The 14,107-nt window shown below is 40.1% G+C and overlaps 1 protein-coding gene across 1 annotated transcript; it reads right to left on the reverse strand.

Moving 5' to 3' along the window:
• Window positions 1–9,529: 9,529 nt before the first annotated feature.
• Window positions 9,530–11,714, reverse strand: LOC128105333 (protein FAM133B). Its single transcript, XM_052730392.1, has one exon. It carries the CDS (start codon window positions 11,632–11,634, stop codon window positions 10,900–10,902), a length of 735 nt encoding a protein of 244 aa, XP_052586352.1. The 5' UTR covers window positions 11,635–11,714; the 3' UTR covers window positions 9,530–10,899.
• Window positions 11,715–14,107: the final 2,393 nt, after the last annotated feature.

The following is a 14,107-nucleotide window of genomic DNA, read 5'->3' on the forward strand; positions in this document are numbered from 1 at the left end:
CTACATCTTGCAGGCAACAGGAAGTGGTGTGTCTCACTGAGCAGTATCTTAAGCATATATGAGACCTCAAAACCCACTCCAACAGTGACACACTTCATTCAACAAGGCCATATCTATTCCAACAAAGCCACATCTCTTAATAGTGCCACTCCATTGAGATTATGGGGGCCAGTTACATTCAAACTACCACAGATGTGTAGGTGATATTTTTCTATGGTTTTAATTGACATTTCTATTGTAACTAATAAATTTGCACATTTCCCATGTATTTATTTGCCATTTGTTTAACCCTGATAATCTCTTTTGCCCATTTTAAGACTGAAGTTTTCATTTCTCCAAAGTTTAGTTTTTGAGTTTCAAAAATATATTACAGTTTCCAGTCTTACTGGGTCCATGATGTAAACACTTCTCCTGTCTGTAGCTCTCATTTTCATTCTCTTAGTAGGATCCCTTGAAAGTTGTCTTAGTTAGGGTTTCTATTGCTATTAAGAGACACCATGACCACAGCAACTCCTGTAAAGGACAACATTTCATTGTGGTAGCTCATTTATGGTTCAGGGCTTCAGTCAATTATTATTACAGTGGGGCATGGCAGGGTACAGGCAGACATGGTGCTGGAGAAGCAGCCAAGGGTCCTACATCTTGCTGGCAACAAGAAGTGGTGTGTGGCTCTGGGTGGTATCTTGAGCATATATGAGACCTCAAAGCCCACCTCCACAGTGATAAACTTCCTCCAACAAGATCATACCTCCTAATAGTGCCACTCCCTTTGAGATTATAGGGGGCCAATTACATTCAAACTACCACAAAAGTAAAATGTTTAAATTTATTATAAAGTCAAAAATTTCAATTGTATTCCTTGTTGACTATGTTTTTATGGCCAAATAGATTCTGAAGACTTTGGATCACCTCTAAATTTTTTGTAATTTTCTCTTTTATGTTTAAACCCATGGTCCATTGAAGCTAGCTTTATATAAGATACATAGAGGTTTTTCTTTCTTTCTTCTTCTTAAGTGAGAAAGCAATCCCTCACTATACAAATATGTAGTCAAGGTTCCCATATTTGGGAACTCGAAGAACTCAGCATATCTCACCCTGGGAAAAGCCCCTTTATCATAAGATCTATCCCACCATATAAGTTGTTGTTGTTGTTTTTACTTTTTTGCTTTGTTTTTTGCCTGTAGATATTTGATTACTCTAACCCGTGGTGATATTTTTTTGTACTCTAATAAAACTTGCCTGAAGATCAGAGGACAGAGTCAGTCACAGATTTAGCTATTGGAGGCCAGACAGTGGTGGCACACACCTTTAATCCTATCACTTGGGAGGCCACACTGGGCTACATAAGATTGACTCAGTCTAGGAGAGAAAGAGAGCCAGGCAGTGCTGGCACATGCCTTTAACCCCAGTACTTGGGAGTCACATGCCTTTAATCCCAGCACTTGAGTTCTCATGTTTTTGCTACCACTATTTGGGAAGCACACATGCAATTAATCCCAGCACTAGGAAGGTTGAGACAGGAAGTGATATACTTGGTAGAGAAAGGCATAAAAGGCATGAAGAGACAGGAACTCAGCCCCTTTCAGCTGAGGACTCAGGAGTATTCATTCAGAGTGAGAAAGCAAGACAAACTCCATTTTAAAGAAACTTCATTTCTAGGAATACTAAGATAAAAGCTGGACCAAGTTCCAGAGACATAAACACCCAGCTAAGACTCTGGTCAAGGCAACTCCCCCCTACACACACAAGGGTGGGTAGGCTGCTGGCCAAGAAATACTTATGAAGCTAAAACAATGGCTTAATCCATCCAAGTCTCCAATAGCACTGGGAGAGTCTCCAAATGTATTTTGTCTTCTGTAGTTCTTCTCTTGGCTAAATGTTCCTGTAAACTGAAGTATGACCCTGAAAAGCAAAGGCTTGTACCCCTTAACTTGTGGTTTTTCCTTTTAAAAACCCTTCACTCTGAGAGCTCAGGGCCATCCTCCTTCACCTGGCTAGCCAGTGTGCTGGACACAGACCAAGCCCAGGCTTGCTTGTTATTAATAATAATACCTTTGTACTTGCATCGGATATTGGCTCTGTGGTGGTCTTACTTGGGGGGGTCTCACTACACGGGCACAACAAGAGGATTCATGGAGTTAGCAAGGTGAAAGGTGGCTGTGGCTTATTCCTTTGTCTCTCTATCTTTCAGCATTTACCCTAATATCTGGCTCCGGGTTTTTTTGTTTTGTTTTGTTTTTGTTTTTTTGTTTTTTTTTTTTTTTTTTTGGTTTTGCGAGACAGGGTTTCTCTGTGTAGCTTTGCGCCTTTCCTGGAACTCGCTTTGGAGACCAGGCTGGCCTCGAACTCACAGAGATCCACCTGGCTCTGCCTCCCGAGTGCTGGGATTAAAGGCGTGCGCCACCACCGCCCGGCAAGGCTCCGGGTTTTTAATTGTAACACTAATTAGATTTTGTGCAACACTATGTTTAAAGACTAAGGATTGGCTCTCTCTGCTCATGGTTGTTGATCCAGATGTAAGCTCTCTACTACTCCAGTGCCATGTCTGCCTGCTGCCACGCTCCCCCTCCCACTTCCCTCTGAATTTATTTCCCTCCCCTCCCCCTGATCAAAGCCCTGTCCTTTATTCCATTTCTAGAATCAAATCTCCTCTCTATTGCTCCTTCACTCCCATATACCAGCAATGGTCCCATTTTACTCTTTTGATTTCTGCAATTGTTCCAAGCCATGTACTCGCATCTGAAGATTTGAAGCTGGTAGACTCTGATGATGTTTGTCTTTCTGGGTCTGAGTTACAACATTCAGTATGTTCTTTTTTAGTTTCATCCATTTGTTTACCTGCACAGTTCACAATTTCATTTTTCTTAACTGCTGTCCAAATGTTCATTTTACATTCATTGGTTAAAGGACATGTAGGTTGTTTCCATTTCCTAGTTATTGTGAATACAGTATCAATGAACATGGCTGAGCAAGTATCTGTGGAGAAGGATGTCAAGTTCTTTAGGCATGTGCTATAGAGTGGCATAGCTGGATCACATAAAATATATAAATAATATATTTACTTTTGGTTTTGGGGAAGGTTCTCCACACCAATTTCCACAGTGGTTGAACCAATTTGCAACCCCACCAACAGTCAATGGTTCCCTGCATCCCCTCCAGCATTGCTTGCTGGTGTTTTGTTGATCTTTCCATTCTGACAGGGGTAAGATGAAATGTCAAAGTTGTTTTGATTTCAGTTGTCTAATTGTGAGGGTTGAGGGAAATTTTACTGAGATATTTCTTAGTCGTTTTTTTTTTTCTACTTTTGAGAACTCTCTATTCAGGTCCCAGAAACATATTTGAAATGGGTCATTGTAGCATGAATCTTGAAGGTACTTACTAATAAAAACAAATCCGGAGCTAGGTATTAGGTTAAAGCTGGAAGATCAGAGAAGCAGAACAAGCCACAGCCACCTCACCTTGCCAGTTGCACAGCTAATCCTGTTTCCTCAGACTGGAAGCCTCTGAATCCCCATCCAGAATGAATCTCAGCTGAACTGCTGCTCAAAAGCTTAAAGCTTAACCAGCCTAGTTCCTGGTCCTCATGCCTTATATACCTTTCTGCCATTACTTCCTGGGATTAAAGGCGTGAGTCACCATGCCTGGCTGTTTCCAGTGTGGCCTTGAACTCACAGAGATCCAGATGGATCTCTGCCTCTGGAATGCTAGGATTAAAGGCGTGTGTGCCATCATTTTCTGGCCTCTATATCTAGTGGCTGTTCTGTTCTCTGACCCCAGATAAGTTTACTAGGGTGCACAATATTTTGGGGAACATACTATCACCACAGGTCATTTGGTTTTTTGATCCTTTGTTCTTGAATTATTTTTGTGTTCTAGATATTAATCCTGTCAGACATATAGTTGGCAAAGATTCCATCCCAATCTGTAGGCTTCTTCCTCATTTGGCTGATTGTTTCTTTAGCTGTACAGAAGATTTTTAATTTTATGATTTAAATTTCTGTCCTCAATTCCTGGGCTAATGGGGTTTTCTTCAGAAAGTCCGTTACTAGTCCTATATCATGTAGTAAACTGCCAGCGTTTTCTTTCAGCAGTTTCAGTGTTTCAGATTTCACATCTAGGTCTTTGATCCATTTGGAGTCAGTTTTGCTGAAAGTTCAATTCCATTGTTCCGCATGTAGACATCCAGTTTCCCAGCACCAGTTGTTGAAGACATTGTCTTTTCTCAGGTGTGTGTTTTGCGGCATCTTCATTGAATGCTAGATGGCTGTATTTATGGGTGTTCATGTTTGGGTCTTAGATACTGTTCCATCAGTCTACAGGCCTGATGTATCGTGCCAATACCATACAACCCTTAATATGTCTTGAGGTTGGGAACAGTAATCCTTCCAGCATCATTCTATTTCTTGAGGATTGTTTTAGCTATCTGAGGTCTTTGGTAGTTCAAGATGAATTCTAGGATAGTTTTATCCTATTTCTGTGAAGAATGAGATGGGGATTTTGACTGGGATTACACTGAATCTGTCAATGGCTTTTGATAAAATGATCATTTTCACAATATTAATTTTACCAATCCTTTTTCTAGTCTTCCTCTCTTTCTTCAGAGGTTTAACATCTTCTTTCTTCTTCCTTTTTTTTAATTGAAAATAGATTCTTCTCATACAATACATCCTGACCACAGGTTCCCCTCCCTCCACTCCTCCCAGCTCCTCCCACCCTACATCCCTTCTCCCCCCATCCACTCACCCTCTGTGGTAGTTTGAATGTGATTGGCCCCCATAATCTCATAGGGAGTGGCACTACTAGGAGGTGTGGCTTTGTTGGAGTGGGTGTGACCTTGATAGAGAAAGTGTGTCACTGTAGGGGCAGGCTTTGAAGTTTCCTGTGCTCAGGATACTGCCCAGTGTCTCAGCCAACTTCCTGTTTCCTGTACTATAAAGGACTCTCAGCTGTTTCTCCTGCACCATGTCTGACTGCATGCCACCATGACCTGCACCATGGTGATAATGGGTTGAACCTCTGAAACTGTAAGCAAGTCACCCCAATTAAAAGCTTTATTTATAGGAGTTGCCATGGTCTTGGTGTCTCTTCACAGCAATAAAAACCCTAAGACACCCTCCATCTCCCATCAGAAAAGAACAGCCCTCCAAGAGACTATAACCAAACAGGACAAATCAAAATACAGTAAGACAAAGCAAAGCCCTTACAATGGAGCTACAAAAGTCAACCTAACAGGAAGAAAAGAGTCCCAAGAGAAGGCAAAAGAGTCAGAGATACACCCATTCCCACAGTTAGGAGTCTCACACAAACACCAAGCTAACAGCCACAACATGCAGAGGACCTGGTGCAGACCCGTGCAGGCCCTGTGCTTGCCGCTTCAGTCTCTGTGAGCCAATGTGAGCCCTGCTTAGTTGATTCAGTGGGCAGTGTTCTCCTGGTGTCCTCCATCCCCTTTAATTTCTATATCTTTCTGCCCTCTCTTCCTTGGGATGCCTCTGAGGGGATAAACCTGATGGAGACCTCCAATTTAGACTCTATCTCTGCATAATGTCTAGGTGTGGGTCTCTGCATCCATTCCCACCTGCTGCTAGAGGAAGCCTCTCTGATGATGACTAGACAAGACCTCATCTATGAGTATAGCAGAAAAGTCTTAGCAACTTTTATTGATTTATTTTTATTTTATTTGTTTATTTATTTGTTTGTTTGTTTATTTAAGACAGGGATGCCGGGTGGTGGTGGCACATGCCTTTAATCCCAGCACTGGAGAGGCAAGGGCAGGCGGATCTCTGTTAGTCGAGGCGAACCTGGTCTATAAAGCGAGTTCCAGGAAAGGCGCAAAGCTACACAGAGAAACCCTGTCTCGAAAAACCAAAAAAAAAAAAAAAAAAAAAAAAAAAAAAAAAAAAAAAAAAAGACAGGGTTTCTCCATGTAACCCTGGCTGTCCTGGAACTCACTATGTAGACCAGGCTGGCCTCAAACCTGGAGATCTGCCTGCCTTTGTCTTCCAAATGCTGGAATTAAAGACTTGCATTACTACCACCACCACCCCTTTTTTTTTTAACTACTTAGTTATGTTTGGTTCTACCCTAGGTCTCTGGGCTATCCAGTCTCCAGTCCCTGGCCATCTAAGCAGTGTTAAGCATGAGCTCCCTCTAGTGGAATGGGCTTCAGTTTAAATCAGGCATTGGTTGGCCACTCCTACAAGTCCTGTACCACTATTGATCTTGCACATACTGCAGGCAGGATAGATTGTTGGTGGAAAGTTTTGTGTCTGGGTTGGTGTCCATACCTCTTTTAACACCCTGAAAAGTACCTTCCTGCACTAAAGAGACTAGAGGATAAGGATGAAGGCTCCATGCAGGCATCATCTCAACCTCTCCATGTTCAATGAGCTGTGTTGCTCTAGTCAATGAGCTGTGTGGATGTTGCCCTAGGCAATGAGGTCCTGCTGTCAGTTTCCAGGAGCATCTCTCTGTCCTATCTTCAGCTGGGTTGTTTGGGGATCTCCACTGGACCCCCTTAGACAACAACTGAATATATACTAGTCCTGTCATTGGAAGCCTTGCCCGGCAATAAGATATGGCCAGTTCAGACTCCTTATCACCTATAACTAAGAGTCCTCATAGGATCACCCTCATAGATTCCAGGAAATTTCTACTGCACTAGATTTCCACACTGCCCCTGAAATGCCCCCCCAATTCTAGCCATCTCTCTCCTTCCCATCCCCCACAACCTGATCCCTCCCACTCCTGTCCCACCCACCCTCAGTCCACCTAAGCAATCTATTCTCTTTCCCCTTTCTAGGGAGATCCATGTACCTGACCCCCAGAGCCCTACTCTTTACCTGGCTTTACTGGGTCTATGAGTTTGTAGGTGGGCGGTCATTTACTTAACGACTACTATCCACTTATTAGTGGGTACGTACCATGTTTGTCTCTCTGGGTCTGGGTTACCTCACTCAGAATTATTTTTTTCAAGTTCCATCCATTTGGTTGCAAATTTCATGATGTTATTCTTTTTAACATCTGAGTAATACTGTTTGTGTAAAAATTGAATAATACCATTGTATAAATGTACCACATCTTCTTTATCCATTCTTATGTTGAGGGACATCTAGGTTATTTCCAGTTTCTGGTTATTATGAGTAAAACTGCTATGAACATAGCTGAACAAGTGTCCTTGTGGTATGGTAGAGTGTCCTTTGGTTATGTGCCCAAGAGTGGTGTAGCTGGGTCTTGAGGTAGGTCAATTCCAATTTTCTGAGCAGCTGCCATATTGATTTCCAAAGTGGCTGTACAAGTTGCACTTCTACCAGCAATGGGGGAGGGTTCCTCTTGCTTTGCATCCTTGCCAGCATAAGCTGTCACTTGTGTTATTGATCTTAGCCATTCTGACAGGTGTAAGATGGAATCTCAAAGTAGTTTTGATTTGCATTTCCCTGATGGCTAAGGATGTTGAACATTTCTTTAAGTGTTTCTCGGCCATTTGAGGTTCCTGTATTGAGTATTCTCTGTTTAGAGTTGTATCCCATTTTTTAATTGGATTATTTGGGCTTCTGGTATCTTTTTTCTTGAGTTTTTTTATTTATCTTGGATATTAGTCCTCTATCAGATGTGGAGTTGGTAAAATCTTTTCAAATCCTGTAGGCTGCTGCTTTGTCTTGTTGACTGTGTCCTTTGTCTTAGAGAAGCTTTTCAATTTCATGAGGTCCCATTTATTAATTGTTCATCTTAGTGCCTGCTCTAATGGTGTTCTCTTCAGGAAGTTGTCTCCTGTGCCAATGTGTTCAAGGCTATTATCCACTTTCCCTTCTATCAGTGTTATTGGGTTTTATGTTGAGGTCTTTGATCCACTTGGACTTGAGTTTTGTGCAGGGTAATGAATATAGATCTATTTATATTCTTCTACATGCTGACATCCAGTTTGACCAGGACCATTTGTTGAAGATGCTTTCTTTTTTTTCCACTGTGTATTTCTAGCTCTGTTACAAAAAAAATCAGGTTTCTTTAGGGGTGTAGATTTATGTCTAAGTTTTCAATTTAATTTCATTGATCAACATGTCTTTTTTTTAATGCCAATAACTATGTGGTTTTTATTATTCTAGCTTGAAATCAAGGATGGTGATACCTCCAGGAATTCCTTTATTTTTCAGGATTGTTTTAGCTTTCCTGTTTGTTTGTTGTTTGTTGTTGTTGTTGTTGTTTTTTCCATATGAAGTTGGACCCAGAAGCTTTTAGTCTGAGGATTCATGGAAACAGGATCAGCTGAGGAGTTGGCAAGGTGAGGTTGACTGTGGCTTGCTCTGCTTCTCTGATCTTTCAACCCCAGTATCTGGCTATGGGTTTTTTATTATAAGACCATCTAAGATTCAAATAACAGTCTTATTTCCCTGATTTCTTTTTTAGTCCATTTGTCATTTGTATATAGGAGGTCTACTGGCATTTCTGAGTTAATCTTGTTTCCAGCCATGTCACTGAAAGTGTTTGTCAGCTGTAGGAGTTCCCTGGTAGAATTTTTTGGCTCACATTTGTATACTATCATATCATCTGCAAATAGAGATACTTTGACTTCTTCCTTTCCAATTTGTATCTATTGATCTCCTTCAGTTGCCTTATTGCTCTAGCTAAGATTTCAAGTACTATACTGAGTACATATGGAGAGAGTAGACAACCTTGTCTTGCTCCTGTCATTAGTGGAATTGCTTTGAGTTTATCTGCATTTAATTTGATGTTGGCTATAGGCTTGCTATAAGTTGCCTTTATTATGCTTAGGTATGTCCCTTGTATCCCTAATATCCCCAAGACTTTTAACATAAAACAGTGTTGGATTTTTTTTCCAGAAGTCTCTTCTGCATCTAATGAGATGATCATGTAGTTTTTTTCTTCAGTTTGTTTATATGGTGAATAACATGTATCAATTTACATATGTTGAAGCATCTCTGGATCTCTGGGATAAAAACTTCTTGATCATGGTGGATGATAGTTTTGATGTGTTTTTATATTTGGTTCAAAAATTGAGTATTTTTGCATCTATTTTCATAAAGGAAACTGGTCTGTAATTCTCTTTCTTTGTTGGGTCTTTATGTGGTTTGGGTATCAGGGTGACTATAGCCTTGTAAAATGAATTAGGCAATGCTCCTGTTCCTGTTTTTGTGGAATAATTTTAGGAGTGGTGGTGTTAACTCTTCTTTGAAAGTCTGGTAGAATTATGCTCTACAACCATCTGGCCCTGGATTTTTTGGTTTTGTTTTGATTTTTGGTTGGGAGACTTTTAATGACTGCTTCTATTTCACTAGGGGTTATAGATCTATTTAATTCTTTATCTAATCTTGATTTAGCTTTGGCAAGTGGTACCTATTGAAAAAAATTATCCATTTCTTTTAGATATTCCAATTTTGTGGAGTATATGTTTTTTTTTGTTGTTTTTTGTTTTTTGTTTTTTTTTTTAAGTAAAATAGCTATTTATTCAGCCTCTTGTCATGCCAAAATGTTCTGTGCATATTTCACTAATTACACACCCTCCGAAACAGGCAAAATTGTACATCGTTATATTTCATATTACCTGATTATATAAAAGTGTAAAATGAAAATGACTTATCAATTCCTTTTAACATTCCTAATAACCCAGAGATATGAGGCACAAAAATCTCAGAAAAACATGACACAGGAAGAGCAGTAATGTAGTTCTCAGGTAAGTTAACATGTCATAATCTGTTATGAATATCCAAAGACAACAAACTTTTAGAACATTCTATTTACTAAGATTCTGGCATAGCTTTATGTAACAAGATACAGCACACCAGGCCTGCCACTCAACTTGTTTGGGGAAGACTCAGCTTCAATATGAAGCCGTTAAAAATTAAAACCAAAAGTCCTGCTTTTTACATGCTAAATATCTTGTAAGTGTGCCATTAAACATAGTAATGAACTTAAGACAGCAAGAGTATGGAGTTAAAAGCTAAACACTGCAGCCTAAACAAAATCTATACAAAACATAAAGGAGCTATCACTGGCTACATAGAAACCTTCTGACTGGTTAAAACCTGTATAAAACATGCACTTTGGAATTGTTAGCTATCAGTTCAGAAAGTACCAGTGTCTACTAAACAATTCCTTTCCAAAGTGTAGGTAAAATGAATTAAAATGACATAACACCATCTAACCCTAAGAAACATTCAGTTATGACTCAAGTGGAGGTAAATTCCAGAGCTTTGGGGGCTTTCTCATGCTGCAAAGTGCTGGGTATCTCTGGTGCATTCAAAGCAGCATACGAAGAAGTCTATGGATGTCATCAACCTCAGTCAAAGGCAGGACTGATGGCGCCCAGCTCTGACCTCCCAGGAAGCATGGCTACTGTGTCCACAAAAGTAGTGTGAGATCAAAGGCACGCTGTTCTGGTAGCTAAAGAGATAGCAAACCACCCCCCTCTTTAAAAGCTCCTTCCCCAAGTAAATCAAAATATACGTGGGGAAAAACTAAAATACTTATCTACAGAGTAAGGATTGTGAAATATTTATGTAATCCCTACTTTGAAAATTTTTACTAGAGTCATCTCATTATTTCTGGTTACATCTTAAAGATGGACCCAGATTCTGTTTCTGTTGACTTATCCTTAAGTACTTCTAGTAAAAAATATTAGCTTTATTCCAAATATCTTAACCACTAGTATGACTGCAAAGCACTGTCCCCCAGAGTCACCAAGCACTGGAAGAGGAAAAGGTGTTCAGGCAGCAGGCAACAATCATGGCCCTTCACACAGCGGTATCCAAGTGGCTACTGACTAGTCCAGGAAAGTCTAAACACAAGGGAATTCATGCACGTCACTACGTAGTCAGAATCTTCACAGTTGAGAGCTCCTTCGACATTGCACTCTGTAAGGGACCCTGGTCTTCCTTCCCGAGGCTACGCTGAATCTGAACTTGAACCCGCGGCCTTCTTTTTCTTCTTCTTGCTGTGCTTCTTATGCTTCCTTCTCTTCTTGGCTTTGTCTGTTCTCTCGCGCTCTTCACCGCTTTTCTTCCTTTTTGCTTGCACCTCTTCACAATCCGACCCGGACAACGACGCGGAGGAGAGCGCTCTGTCTTCATACAGCTTTCTTTTTTTGCTGAGTCCTTTAGTGTCCTTCTCTTTCTCAGTCACATCCTTTGACTTCTTCTTCTTTTTTGAACCATCCTTGCTGTCCGAGTCGGAGTCCGACACTGAGCTCTCGGGAGACTTATGGCAACGACTCTTCTTTTTCTTCCTCTTTTTTGTTTGTTTTTTATCCTCATCTTCAGAATCTGAGGAACTGCTGGAAGAATCAGAGCTCGATGAGGAAGAAGATGAATACCTACCAGATTTCTTCTTTTCTTTTTTCTTTCTCTGTCGTTTTTTGGATGAGCTCTCATTTCCACTTAATAATTTCTCTCTGTGTTTTTCTAGTTCTTTTTTCCAATTCTCATTCATTTTCTCTTCAAATTCAGCCAAAGCTTTGGAACCCTTCTTTTTCTTTTCCAGCTGCTCCTTTACTTCCTCCCAGGTAGGCCTTGGTCGGTTCAGATAATCCTGGATTGTTGGCCCTGAAGACTGGATAGGACCCCGTGATCGAGCCATCGCTATTGGATTCATGTAGGCCACGCGATTGTCTCGCTTCCCCATGGTGGCCGGCGGAACGCGCGGGAAGCCGCAGACGGAGCAGGCCCGAGAAGAAGCCGGAGCGGCCCGCCGCAAGTCCGCCCACCGCCTCTACCGAGTATATGTTTTTAAAGTATGTCCTTATGATTCTCTGTGATAAGTTTTGAATCCCCAGTTGCTGGGTATTTGCTGCCACCGATGCAATAAGCCAATCAAGCCAAATTAATAAATCCAGGTTTAATGAACAGAGCGAAGCAATCCTGGGTGACCCTTGGAAAGGCAGGGAAAGAGTCACATGGCAAATATAGCTACCAGGCCTTAAGTAATCTGTAAATGTGTCTTGAGCAGCCCCAGTGAGGGACTGGCTTTTGGTGGACTTTGAGGGGGTGGGGGGAGGGAATGGGAGGGCAGCTCTAGGGAAGAGGCTGCTGTTTGGTGGGCGTTGAGGTGGTGGGCTTGTGGAGAAAGAGAGATGAAGGAGGGGAGTTGAGGGGGACCTTCCACTAGAACATTCCAGACTCTGGGCATATGGGTGTCAGGGGCTGAGGGGGACCTTCCACCAGAACACTCTGGATTTCCTTGGTGTCTGTTGTTATGTCTCACTTTTTGTTTCTGATTTTTTTTTTAAATTTAGATATTCTCTCTCTGCCTTTTGGTTAGTTTGGATAAGGGTGTGTCTATCTTGTTGATTTTCTTGAAGAACTAACTCTTTGTTTCATTGATTCTTTGTATTATTCTCTTGGTTTTATTTCATTAAACCCACCTGGACCTGGACTCTTTTGGTTGAGAGGGTTTTTATTGCTGTTTCCACAAGTTATGTGTCTGGTTAGATTGTTGACTTTTAATTTTTGTGGTTTGACTGAAACTGAAAATTCTTTCATTCTTTTTAGACTTTTCAATTTAGTGGTGGTCAGATTTTTAAAGCATCCCCTATGATATTCTGAAATTTGTGTCAGTTGTAATATTTCCCTGTTCACTTCTGATTCTATTCATTTGCATCCTCTCTTTCTTTCTTTCTTCTCAAATAACCATTTTTTTTTTTTAGGTATACTGACTCTTTGGGGTTGTCTGTTTTGCACTTTTCCTGCTCCAACTTGTAGTTTCTTTCTATCTAGTAGGTTTAGGTGTTATTTGTTCTTGTTTTACCAAACTTTTAGTCACATCACTAATTCATTTATTTCTGCTCTTCCTAATTTTTACACATAGGTTCTTAGAGCTATGAATTTCCTTTAGAATGTTTTTAATGTGTTCCAAAGGTTTTGCTCTGCTCTGTTCTGGGTTTCATTTAGTTCCAAGAAATTTTTAGCTTCTTTCTTGATTTCTTTTTTTTTTTTTATGGTTCATCACTTAGTCGTATGCTGCTTAATCCCCATGATTTGTATATTTTCTAGAGATTTGTTTGCTGTTGATTTTAAGTTTTATTGCATTATGGCATTATGGTCAGATAGGATATAGAGTTATTTCAGTCTTTCTGAATTTGAGTTTTTTGTTTTGATTTTTATTTTGCTTGCTTGTTTATTTTGTTTTGTTTTTTGTTCTAGGGTGTTTTCTATTTTAGAGAAGCTTCCCTGTGCTGCTGAGTAGAACATATATTCTTTGGTGTTTGGGTGGAATAATCTTATCACTTACGTCCATTTAGTGTATAATGTCATTTAATTCTGATGTTCCTCTGCTTATTCTTTGTCCAAATGACCTATCTGTTAGAGAAAATGGAGTATTGAAATCATCTGCTCTTGATGTTTGATGTTAATCTGTGTCTCTAATTCCAGTAGTACACTTTTTATGAAATCGAGTACACCAGAGTTTGGTGCACATATGTTTAGGATAGTAATACCTTCTTGGTTAACTGTTTCATCAATTGGGACTAAGTATCCTTCTTTATCTCTTCTGAATAATTTTAGTGTGACGTGTTTTTGTCAACTATTAAGATACTAATGTCTGCTCACTACCTGAGTTCCATTTGTTTAAAGTGCTTTTGTCCATCCTTTTACTCTAAGACAGTGCCTATCTTTAAAGCTAAGATATGTTTAATGTAGACAAAAGATATATGGATGTTGTTTGTTGATCCATTCAACAGCGTGTGTCTTTTGATTGGTGAATTGAGGCCATTAATTCTTGAATGCCATATGTTGATTACAGTAAATGGTGTTGGCTGATTTTTGGTGTTGTTGCTTGTGTTCTCAGTGGTACTTTGTATTTCAATAATTGTAGCTCCATTTTTTTCTACAGTCTTTTTGGCTATGTCCATTCCTTTCTTCAGCCTGAAATATCACTTTCTGTATTTTATTTAAGTTTTGTCTGTTGGATATGAATCTATTTGTGCTGTTTATATGATAGGAAGTTTGTTTTTCTCCTTCAATTATGGCAGATAGTTTTGCTGGGTACATTAGTCTAGGTTGGCAGTAGTGGTCTTCTAGGACTTAAAATTGTCGCTCCATCTCCCCTGGGTTTCAGTTTTCATTAAGAAATCAGCTGTTACTTTGTTAGGTTTTCCTTT

This window comes from Peromyscus californicus, unplaced genomic scaffold, assembly GCF_007827085.1.
Source record: "Peromyscus californicus insignis strain IS unplaced genomic scaffold, ASM782708v3 Scaffold_9__1_contigs__length_137607984, whole genome shotgun sequence".
In the NCBI taxonomy this organism is placed as follows: domain Eukaryota; kingdom Metazoa; phylum Chordata; class Mammalia; order Rodentia; family Cricetidae; genus Peromyscus; species Peromyscus californicus.